Source organism: Neopsephotus bourkii, unplaced genomic scaffold, assembly GCF_033783945.1.
Source record: "Neopsephotus bourkii isolate Nb327-2 ecotype Australia unplaced genomic scaffold, CSIRO-AGI_Nbou_v1 NB_1767, whole genome shotgun sequence".
Lineage (NCBI taxonomy): Eukaryota > Metazoa > Chordata > Aves > Psittaciformes > Psittacidae > Neopsephotus > Neopsephotus bourkii.
The window spans coordinates 1,989,256-2,001,640 of NW_026902241.1; the positions used below are offsets into that span (position 1 = coordinate 1,989,256).

Consider the following 12,385-nt stretch of genomic DNA (forward strand, 5'->3'; position numbering starts at 1 on the left):
GAAAATTAAAAAAGAATAAAGCTTTTATCAATATAATTACAACAGTACTATGCCTGCTAACAAAAGATAAACATAGGAATTGCTTTGATACACATTTCTTACTACCATATCAGATGTGGTTTACAGAATTATGGCTGCAGGGGGCCATTAAATCATTTCTATAACACTATACAGATAAACAACCTGCATATCCAAGATCATAAACTCACTTAATTACTGGTGCATTAAGCCTCATCAGTTGCATATGGTTAAAACACATCTTCAAGGGAGACACCCATCCTTCATTAGAAATGTCAGGAAATGGGGAATCCAGCACTGGCCTTACATATTTGCCCCAGTAGTTGAACTTTAAAAGTATTTTAATTGTATTTTTAAGAGTCTCCCTCAACTGACTGTTTAAAAATAAAATAACATTAATTCCATAGTTCAACTTCTAGTTCCAGGTGATTCTTGCTTTTATTCCTCCTAAAGTAAAATACCAGGACTATAGTGCATTTTTTACCTGTGCATTTCAGCTTCACAAACTCACTACTCCACTGTTTACACATCAAAGGTCAGTTACACACTTTTCACCACAGGTTTACACTGGACATTTATGTAAAAATATCCCTTTAATCTAGCACAAAGTCAGTCTCACTCTTAAGTCACTGGTAATCCTTCAGGATCTTTATACTCTGACATGTATCCCCTCTTCCTAGAGGTTTTGTATTTGGTTGCACTAAAATGCATGTTATTTGAACCAATTCAGTTAATGCTGTACTGGACAGTCTGACATAACTGTTACCTAGTGTTTATTCCATCTGCTCCCCAAAACTGATTAATCGTTTGCAAAAAGTGCAATCATCATCTGTTTTTTTGGACCAGATTCTGCAACCAGATTCTTAGGCTGAGTTAGCCTGTCTTTGAGAACATACGCTGCTACTCACAGTAGCACATTGTATTTTGCAAATAAGTCTGTCAGAGTCTGGCCTTCAAGAGGGAAAAAATAACTTGCTTTCATTTTCCAAATTCATTCCATTTCTAGCAAACTCACCTATATCTCTCAAATAAAAAGACAGAGACAGAGTTTAGGAAAATAAAATGACACCTAACTGTTCACTTCGATTCACTGAAGCCCAGTGTAATAAATTACTGCACAACTATGCAATTACAACTGCATTAACATTAACAATGTGGGTATTGGTATGGATCACTATGTTTTCGTGGAAGCTACAGTTCTATCAATTTCTACCACTTTCTTCAAAAAATAGGGAAGGTTCTAACAACTAATAATAAATACTTAAAACAAAGAAAATTATTCCCCCCTCCCAAGATATTTTAATCATTCTATTCTAGACAAATTAAGCAAAAAATAAGAAAATAAAATAATAAAAAAAAAAAACATAAAAAACCACCACCCTCTATTGAGGGACAAAACCCCTCAAAATCTTATATTTTTAAATGCATGTCAAGTTTATGGTTAATATATATCACCCTCCAATGAAAAGTGTGGGTTAATATGTACACAGCTCTTAGGATAGATAGCTTATGAAGGTGATTACTGGCAAATACTGACACAGAGTCAACTCTAACCACTTGATTAGGGAAGATATTTTGCTTCTGAACTACTTCCTACACAAGCCACTTCTCACACTGTAAAGGAAGCCAGAGGAGAAAAATACTCGTACCATCATCTAAGAGCTGAACACCCACTCACACCCAGAAACGTATGATGGTGGAAGTCTTTTTTACTGTACTTCAGACAGTAATTCTAATATATTACAACAGGAGGTCATTTGCCATTCTTGAATCAGGTCTGATTTCATGTTTTCCCAGGGAACATTTGCACTCATTATCTAATTTGTTTCTCATTTCTGTACAGGTTTCAAAATTTAAGGCTTACTGTCACAGTGAGCTGTGAATTACAGTTTTGCTTTGTTCTACTATATTTTTTTATCATCTAGATATCATAGATGATTCAATTAAATCACATGGTCCTTTACACAAAAAGAAAAGATTAGGGCATGCAGATTTCCACATTCTAATTGTCCCAGTTCATCTGCTTAAAGTATCAAGAAAAAGTATTTATCTGTAACATTTACCTGTAGAAGGCTGGAGCAGCAGTTTCCCTCATCCCAAAGCTGCCCTGTTCATTTTCAAGGTAATAGGGTACCTGTTGGCTGTGATGATGGATGAAGGGTGAGAGCTGGGGCGCCGTTTGCAAGAACACCACTGGGCTTGGTTGAACACTGTTCAGCGAGTGAAATCCTGCCAGACTGCTGGACCCAAAAGATTCAGACGTCGGGGCATAGCTGAGAGTAGTAGAGCTGTACACGGGAGCCGTAGTACCGAAATCATAAGTGGCACCTTCCGGGTAGTTAAAAACTCCTGTCTTGCTGGTCTCCACGTACATTTCGCTGAGTGATCTTTCCAGGGGAATCTTCAGCTGAGGTCTGCTCAGTGTCTCCAGTTCAGTGCCTTGAATCTGGTGCAGCAGGGTAACTCCAGAGGTTTTGGTGTGAAGGGTCATGGTCAGTGTTAATGGCAGTGAGCAAGGAACATATCTGCTTTTACTCTCAACAGCGAGATCGGCAGCTGGCAGTCCACCTAAAAAAAATACCAGAACCTATTCTGAGACTCAGCAGAAATCATGATAAAGCAGCATTACACAGGTATTCCTCTAATCTCGGCAAGGAGGAGGATACAAACAGATGCAGAGGGAGCACTGAAAACACACATTCTCTCTCTCTTCCTCCCTGCCTCTCTCTCTCTCTCTAACTTTTAGGAACTCCTCATCTGGGCTAATATGTGTTACAAGGTGCTGGCCACAAGCCAGGAACTCTTGCTTTGTACTGACATTGGTTTAAACATCACTTCAGAAACAATTAGTTTTGGAGTTATACCAAATAATTGTCCCTCTAAATGTTACTTCATTCTTACTAGTCGTTTAATTTTTCACTTCAGACTAGCAACGCTCCGCTGCGACTAACGGGAAAGAACACTTAAATCCAACCAGGAAGAGTGGTCCGGTAGTCAGGAGTATTACTGCCTTTTAATTCCTCAGCAGGCTCCAATCTATCTGTGCTTATGTCTCCTCCTGTTTGTTTCATTCATTTTGTGTTTGCTAGAAATATGTAATGTGTACATTGTAATGACCCTGGGTAGGACTCTGCTGTAACTGAGATAAGGCAAAGCAGAATGTGTGTGTGCAAGCACATGTGTCTGTGTGTGTCCAACAAGCCTCAAGTCAATAAAACTAACTAGAAAAATTAAAGGATGCATTATATCTACGTAGAAGAAAAGGTTTATAATATACTTTGGTCAGTAATAGCAATTTGACATTACTAGACTGTGATAACAACATTAAAAAGTGAGAAAAAGCTTTAGATTAGCCTAGAAATGTCTGTCTACTTCATTTAGGGGGTAAAAGCATGAAAAAAGGCATCATTCAAACTTTGCCACAGGAAGATCCTAAAAGTCAGGAAAAAATTATTTGATTGCGTGACACAGGAATTGAATACAGGAAATTCTTTTCCCCAGTCCTGTGAACAAAAGCTCAGCAAACTTAAAATTTGAAATAAGACTCGAAAATAAATTAATCTAAAATAATCAAATGGAATCATCCTTAAAATAACCTGAAATGCCTCTCAAAGTTATATTTAGAACGAAAAAAAATGAGAGAGAGAACATAATGAAAAGGTGTGGCATGCGTGCTTCATCTTGCAATCTCATTCCATATAATTGTAACTTTGCACAAACCAGTTCTCCTGAACCAGCTAAATGAAAACCTCCATAAACTGTTTAAAGATCTCTAGCTTTATTGCTGCGGTCTGTGGTTCAGTCAGCGAAATAAGTTAGTGCCAACTCTAAACACATTAATATATGGGCTCCAGTTAGTATGCTTCGAATACTAGCAAAGTCTATGCTTAAGCAACTCTACAGCTATTCGGCTCAACCTTCATAAACCCCATGAAACCGAAAACCTGAATATGCAGGTTACTAACAGCTTCAAGAAACGTTTACTAGAAATGGCTTTATTTTAGTAATAATAATTTTTTTTCAGAACTTCCACTATAACAGACAAAGTTATTCATACGTGCAGGGTTATTCTGAAGCAATATATACATTCATACCTCCGCAGGCACACAGCTCAGACAAAAGCACACACATAAATATGTACTTGATAGATTTCCTCACCCACCCAGCCACCCTCCCTACCCTGTTCAAATTTCATACTGTAGACTTTGATCGAAAAGATAAGCTTGTTTAAATAACACTGGACTAAACATGTCCCCGCTAAAAAAATAATAATCAGACTGTCATACCCAGCAGTTCAGAAAGTCTTCGAAGAGTTATTCTGAAAATATGCCAGACAGTGTGAGAGAAAAAAAAGAGAGTGTGTGCATGTTTGCATAGAAGTGGGCGAACGTGCGTCTGCGGAGACTCACAAAACGGCAAGCAAGCATAGCTCTCAGCAGCCAATCTGCTGGGCTACACACACTGAAATGAGTGGCAGGTACGAGTTTAAGTCAGTCACTCTCATAGATTTCATTCTGTCCTTCAGTAATACATAGAAAAAGCATCATCTTGTATTAAACCGCATAATCCGAGAAATAATAAATCTCCTTGACATAAGAAGTATCCCCTTCTGCAGTGTGCTACAAGATGGACTTTAATTTTTTATTTAAAGCATTATCTAACACGCATGCTATGTTAGAGTGACTGTATTGACACATGACAAAATCCTCCAGAATAACAGCTATGTGAAAGGTGGATAAGTGTGCATTAACTTCTGAGTGTGTCCTGTGCAAGGCAACATCAGTGCTCCTTGCGTGCAGTTTTTTAAAACCTCATTCATTATTTTGGGAGGATAGTGTGTTTTCAGGGAAAAGAATACTTAAAATTTCCAAAATGTGCAAATAGCATTAAAACAGTGTAGGGCTAAATAAAAGCACCATCACTTCTGCTTCATATGGTTAAACTAAGGACCCCATGAGCAGATTTCCACAAGCCAGTGTGGAAAGTTACAGTCCTGCCCCCTAAAGGGGCTCAGCAGTAGACAGCTGCACTATCCCTGCAGCATACATTCTGGTACATCTGAATGCCACCAAGAATTTAGGGGCTGGCTGTGGATCTCTGTGATAGCATCCTAGAATATTTGGCTTACTTTTTCTGCAGAAGAGCCAGAGAGCAAGAAAGAGCAAGGGTGAGGCAAGGGGTTAGTCAAGCCAAATTCCAGGAAGAAGTTGGATTTTGTTTGTGTATACTGCAAAAATCAATTTCTGATTCTGCACACTATATATGGGTTGTTCATATCAAAATCTCAGAAAGGTGTTTTTCTTGTCCTGCATGGTGATGACTATTCTGCTTGCTTCAAACTAACATGCTGGTAGTTCACCCTGCTTTAGACATGGCATTATATGCGTCCGCTTGTGGGCTCACCCCCCCCCCCCCCCAAAAAAAAAATTAGACCTAAGTTTCTAAATCTTGCTGTTTGTGCTTAAAGATCAGGACTTACTCCAGCACCCCATTTCATCACTCATCTACTAGACCTCAAGTTTTACATGTTATGAGCACAATATGTAAACATGTACAGGCTATAACAATATTTGGTACTTTTCACCAGTGGACACAAAGTCTATGCAAAAATTTGGCTTCACTAAATCCCATTTCATGTATGCCTTTAAAAATATGCAGATCTCATACAGAAGGGCTTGCCTCATTCACTGTATATTTTTTTTAACCACATGTAGTATTGACAGAGAGTAAACAGAAACATGATTTGGCTGCAGCATCTTTATTTCCAGTGCTAGGCAGAAGCGTTCAACTAATACTTGTCAATGGAAAATCTACCTTAGAAGTTTAAGAATCTATAAGTAATTATAAAGTTGGCTTTGATCCATCCAGATTTATGCAAACATGGTATGTATGCATATGTTAAAATACAGAAGAAATAGGAAGGAAGGAGAAAATAGCTATTAATTAATACTGAAAAAACAGGACAGTCCACTGTGCCTGAGGAACACAACAGGCATGTTGGCAAGGAAGGTCAAAGCAGAAACTGCTTCTTCAGACGTAGTGATTTTTAGTGAGACTGATTCAAGATATGAGTTTCTGAAACAGTGATGATTCAGACACTATCCTCATGGAAATGAGAAATGAACTGATTAAATGAACAGAAGTGACTGATTAAATCCTGTGTTCCCCTTTATAGGATGTCAACCTCTCTATTTTCTTTGTCTAGATCGGCCAGAGTTCCAGTGCTCAACTCAGATTTTCCAGAGTGATGAATTTACTCTGACTTAGACTAATAAAATACCAAATGCAGCAACTTTAAAATTAAATCACATTTCTTTGGCTCTGTGGTTAAATTAGTATAATTAGAAGAATATTAAGAAACATTTCTAAAGGCAAATTCTGTTTATTTCAATTCATTGATGAATGGTTTGTTTCTAGTTTTTACATTTCTGTCTTTTTTTCCTTTTCTCTTGCTTAACAAACTACTGGAGTGATCAGTTTAAGCAAGCAGAGTCATGCATAGTGCAGTTTGGTCCACCTGGACCGTCAATCCAACACCCCTACCAGCTACAAACAGGAGGATACTGAGACAAAGTCAGGATGCTTACCATAACAGACAACATGAACGTCTTTTCACTTCAAAACTAGAATGCAGCTTAATAAAAAAAAACAAACTAAAAAAAGCCTCCTTCTACTGATCACAGATAATGTGGCACCAGCCAAATGGACTCAGAAACAAAAATATTAAAAGGATAGATAATAAAAATGATAGAAAATATTCCTCTAACTTATCTATAAAACCTAAAGAAGTTCTGGGGGTTGAGAGTGCTATCAGCAATTTTCTATTAACTGAAAGTCCCGAAAGCCAGTCAGAGAATGATATAACAAAACAAGTTCAGTTTATGGGGATAAAAAAAAAAAAAAAAAAAAAAAAGGAAAAAGAAGAGGAGGTAGAAACAGCCTGAGCAGAGCCTTGTTTCTGGCCAAGATAAAACAGCAGTTTGAGGGGAAAAGAGATGAAAGTAAAAAACACTCCACAAAGACTATTCAAATTATAAGAATCTTTAAAGATAGCAAAACTCCTAATCCCATAATGGGCTTTTTTTAGCACTAGTTTTAGTAAGCATTCCAACAAAAAATGGTAAACTCAGAACTTAGAACATATACTATAAATTTTCCATAAACCTGCTGACAGTAAGAGACCATAAACTTCGTCGCTTTGGTTCCACAGCTATAAAGATAGAAGCTTTTTTTAGCTGCTGCAATTAAAGAAGTATCTATTGCACATAACAGGAGGAACATTATGTTTTTCCAAGATTCCACTGTAACATTACAGAAAAATTATGTTGTGTTTAGTCCAGTGAGGAAGCTCGTCAAGATAGACAGCTGGAGAACAGCACCATCTACCCCACTGCTTTATAAATCTCCTCTGTAAGAAAAAAACCCTTGATACCACTATGCAAACCAAGGTCTATGCTTAAAAATTCCTTGGGTCTCTGTAAAGATAAGTGCTTCACCCTGTTATCGGGAGTTTTAACATTTTATAAGTTGATACAAAGATGGATACCCTTTTCTTTTCTTCTATGCCAAATGACTTACCAAAACTAGCGACAGCACCAAAAAGCTGGGCCCATGATTTTTAAGTCTAAATTTGTATTTTATGTTTGTTTTACCGTAAAAGGGGAGCTCCTGTTTTCACATGTCAAATGGAAGAGGAGAATTAGAGAATATTTGCTCAAAATAGTTCTTATTGCAAACAGGGAACTGTGGAATACAATTGCTGTACACACATACGTATATAAACCTACAACACTTAAATATACATTCATTTTACCTATACTTTGTGTGAAAAGATCTAAGACATACATTGAAATTGTCTTAGGTTTTTGGTAAAGTAGTCTGATGCTTTAAATTTTAATACATTGTTTAGAGTTATTTATTACATTAGCAGATTCTAGCCACTCAGGTGGAAATTTTACATGTCAGTGATGAGCTCAGAGTAATTTGGAAGTATCTGAGTCAATTGGAAATAAATGTTTTGCTTTTCTTTTTTTTTTCCTTCAAGAAATACATTTTTGAAAATAGAATCACTTTTGCTGCAGCAAATCAGGGGTTTGGAGCAGGAGCTATGAATCTGGCAAGGAGCTGGAACTGTGTGTCACAAAACTGCCTTTTGCTATTCTTCTGAAATTCCTTCCACATCTGGCCAATTTTTTCAGCCCTTGAAAAGTTGCAGTGTTTTAAGAGTTAAGATTTCTAAAATCTCTCGCCTATCTGAGACTGCTCTCTCCTCTCACAAATTCTAGTCCTGACTAGACTAGGCACAAAATATCCCAATGGAATGCTACTGACCAGACTAGCATAGATGCAAAGTTTTTCCCTTTTATTACTCTTCTGTGGCAGAGTAAGAGTAATGGGCTTAAATGCAGATTACTGTGTCAGTTATAATACTGAATTTCAGTCCCCAGACGTACAGACTGAATTTCCTTCACCAAAATGGAGCACCATCTGCCTTTTCAATTCAGCATTAGAAAACAACAGGTAGAAATGGACCTTTTCCTACAGGTGTAGAAGACATGCTGCAATATAATTAGCTTGTGCATTTCTTCATTTTTTGTACCTAAGATGAGAGACGATAAGACTAAATAATTGTGCCCAGCTCATACAGAATAAATTACTTACTACATACACAAAATGGGCCAAAATACCTGAGTACTCTGGACAAACTCAAAAGATATTAGCAAATGCTGATGATTCAAAGTTAGCAGATGTTTTCACAGAGGCAGAAAAAAAGAGAAAAAAGACATTTCTCTCATACACAGAATGTTAACCCCTTGTAAACAAAGCTGTTCACTGGCAGAAAAACAATAGCATGATTTAAAATTACGGAACATTCCCTGCTTAATCACAGCATCTTAACAGACCATTCCTCATGGATCTAGCATCACCTAAACCCAAGAATGGGCTCTGAAATGCAAAACTGGAGCTTCATATCCCATGTTCATGTTCATTTACCTTGTTTGTACCAAAGACAAATTGAACTGAGTGACCAATAAGATAGCATTCTGAAAACAGCCTGGCAAGAAAACTTTGAAAATCTTAGGAAGAGAGTTTTGTATATATTGAGATTCACTTAAAGCTGATGCATCTTCAAAATGATTAAATATTACGAAGTCTAGGTGCCCCAAAATAGCCAGCAATTAGCCACATGTTTAATCCCATTTATGCAGTGATTTTAACAGAACTTGTGAGTTTTGTTTACAAAATTTGAAGTGTGAAAACCTGTCCAAATTCCCCTGTAGAGCCTTCCAACCCTCAAGTTGAAAAAAGTCCTGGTGCTTCAATATCCTGTTCTTGTTACCAGCTACTGGCAGCAGAAGCCCCTCATTTTCTGGGCATCTTCAGAGAACTCGATTTTCTTTAGTTATTCCACTAATCATCATCAATCAATCTTTTCTGCTATTGCAAGCATAGTAACATGTACCCCTGAATAATCTGTAGCGAGCACATCAAGTCCTCTTCTGTACCCTAATTTCTCTCTATCCAATTAGATATTATCGTAGAGCCACTGAACTGTTGCCAGTGCCACACAAGGAAGGTGTGTCAATTTACCTCTAGGCCTACTTCTCACAAACTTCAGTTCCAAAAGGAAGAGCCCATAAAGGGTATCAGTTGTTGAACTAATCAGTGTTGCTATTCATTTATTGGTATTGTCTCCCTGATGTCAAGAACTCACTTGTTATTGCCACCACTGGTGCGGCAGCAACTACAGCCACATCTGAGTGGCTCACTGCTACCATTGGTCATCTGTCTGGCACATATTCGGTGTCCCTGCCCATGGCAGGGGGGTTGGAACTAGATGATCTTAAGGTCCTTTCCAACCCTAATTATTCTATGATTCTATGATTGTATATTCCAGAAAGCACTGTCAGATAGCAAATGTTCATTAAAATTATGTCCAGCAGGGAAAGTACTGGCTGCAGTCATCCTGTGCAGACCTGAAGTGAAACAGCAAATTCAATATTCTAGATAGAAAAAGTGTGGTAGATGCTATGATTCTATGATTCTATGTTATAGGGTTATTAATGCAATTCACCAGGCCTTTGTAACTGGTAACTGTGTTTTTTGTTCTTGTTTACTTTTTAACATTCTCAATCACCAATTAACAATATATTTCTTCATTCTAACAACAATTCAGCCCATCTAGGAAAGAAGTCTCAGTAAAAGGCTCCTTCAGAAGATATAATTCCATTTAAATTGCATAAATGTACCATCTATATTAAAAGGCCCATTTTGGAGCTAATTAGCTGTTTCTTCCATAACAGTCATCGTGAAGACATGCGGGACCCTGAAGATTTTTAAGTGAGACCATATAAAGCATTTTCTGATACATTTACATTTTTTATTTTAAAGAAAATTATATGAATTATATTAAATATATAGTTCTAAATAATGTCTTCTATGACAATATGAATCTATCACTGTCTTCAGTGGAAATGGTCATGATGAGCTAAGTCAAAAATGAGTTTAAGTGCTTTGCTGGATCAAGGCCTAAGTCTCTGATCCTCACACACACATCATCTCCAACAATCAGAGAAGTCAAAAATTAACAGCCACAGGGGTTATATCTCATTCTTTGGGAATAACTTGCAAGCTTTCCAAAATTCTGTTTCTGTGATATAACATGTACTCCTTACTCCAGAGCAGAGATCCAAATTTAAAACTGACTTAAGAAGCCTAAAACATGGCCAGTGGAATCTGAACCAATGCAATGTAAAGCAGTTCTATAGTGATTGTTGTTTGCACCTAAAAGCACCCTCAGAAATTAGGTTCTTGTTGTGCTAAGTACAGTGTATACTTAGAACAAAGAATGTTTACTTACTAGCCCAGATTTAAATATTGGGCCTTATGCTAGTGACTGAAAATAGCATCCTTAAAGGAAGGGTTTCTCTATTTCTTCACAAAATCAAAGAAGACCTGATAAGTATCTCCTGCTTCCATTATGAGGTTTCATTGTTTAACAGAAATAAAGTCTTCTTTCTAAACTCTAAATATAAAATCTTTTGATCAAGCTGTCAAACCATTCAACAACCACGAACACAAGGAACCTGTACAGAAATAAAGAATAACACTAACGGCAATTGCTCAAAAAAGTCAGGGAGTTACAAAGTAAGCAATTACAAAATAACACAAAAAAAAACCAAAATGGATACTGAAGCATCAATATATGTTACAGCTGCTGAAGACTTTGTTTCTTGACAGAATAATCATAAGCAACAACAAGATAATACAATTTCAGTTTTGTCTAACCAGCATCAAATAGAAAATGGAAAAAAATAGGTTTGTGGCTGGTGAAAGCTTTTAAAAGTCACTTCTCTGCTTCTGCAGAAAGACAAAAATGCATTGTCATCTGTCAAGCGGAACAAATAGGACCTTAGTGATTCAGTAACAGTTGTACTCTCTTGGCAGATATTAGCTTGTTTAAGGCAGGGAAGATCAAAGAAAGCAACTGGATGCCAACAACAAAAAAAAAATAAATGAAAAAAGGTCAAAGTTATTTATTATTTCAGCATTCCCCTATCTTTATTTGTTCTTCTACCATTTTCATTGTTTTGTGCAACAAGATGGAGGTCTTCCTGAAACAGAGCAGTCAATAATTTAATGCAATGGTTCTTTTGCAATAGCTTTCCTATAAGTCCAGAAACTCATCAGAGCAATAGGTTTCCTATTTCTAAGGGTATGTGAAACACACAGTTCTACACACTCATTTAGCACAATGTTCTAAAAGCCACAGAAGTTATTAGCTACTAGTAATAAATTAGAAAACCAGAAAGAATGAACATCAATCACTGGCATTAGAGATGTCCAATAAAAGAATATCGATACTGAAATTTGATAACAATACTGAAACTGTAGGAAAACCATGGTTGATGTTAACTAGCTGCTGTTTTTCCAAGGAAGTAAGTTTAGAGTTGCAAATCCTTTAAAGCTGCGAACACTGCTACTACAGACTTCTTACACATGCGGTAAATTAATCTAATTTTTTTTAAGTTTGGTTGTGGGTTTTTTTTCCTGGAGAAATATAGAGAAATGTAAGTGGGTTATTCCTAAAAATTCCTAACTGAGATCAAAACCTCAGCAATGCATCATTTGTACAACATAACAGAGAGAATGGGCAGGTCTGTACTATGAAAAGACTGCTGCCAGCATGATGCCATGCTCTGGATGATTAACCCCTGTTTCACAGACAGTATAACACTACTATGGTTATGTTGTTTTGTATACCGAGTTACTACCTCTCTACTGTGTAATATATGACTAATTCAGGCAGAAATACTGCATGATTCTTTCTACCACACTTCTTCAAATCAGATAGGTATACTTAGAA

General features: G+C 36.9%; 1 protein-coding gene across 2 annotated transcripts in view; it reads right to left on the minus strand.

Moving 5' to 3' along the window:
• Positions 1–12,385, minus strand: part of ESR1 (estrogen receptor 1) — a 156,518-nt gene that overhangs the window by 106,175 nt on the left and 37,958 nt on the right. The window contains exons 2-3 of one of the 2 annotated variants that reach the window (XM_061378665.1): positions 8,551–8,617; positions 2,082–2,586 (exon numbers count right to left, since the gene is read on the minus strand). In XM_061378665.1, coding sequence (XP_061234649.1) covers positions 2,082–2,586; positions 8,551–8,575 — 530 coding nt within the window. In that variant the 5' untranslated portion in view covers positions 8,576–8,617. The remainder of the gene's footprint in view (positions 1–2,081; positions 2,587–8,550; positions 8,618–12,385) is intronic. The other variant, XM_061378666.1, reaches the window with a different exon arrangement.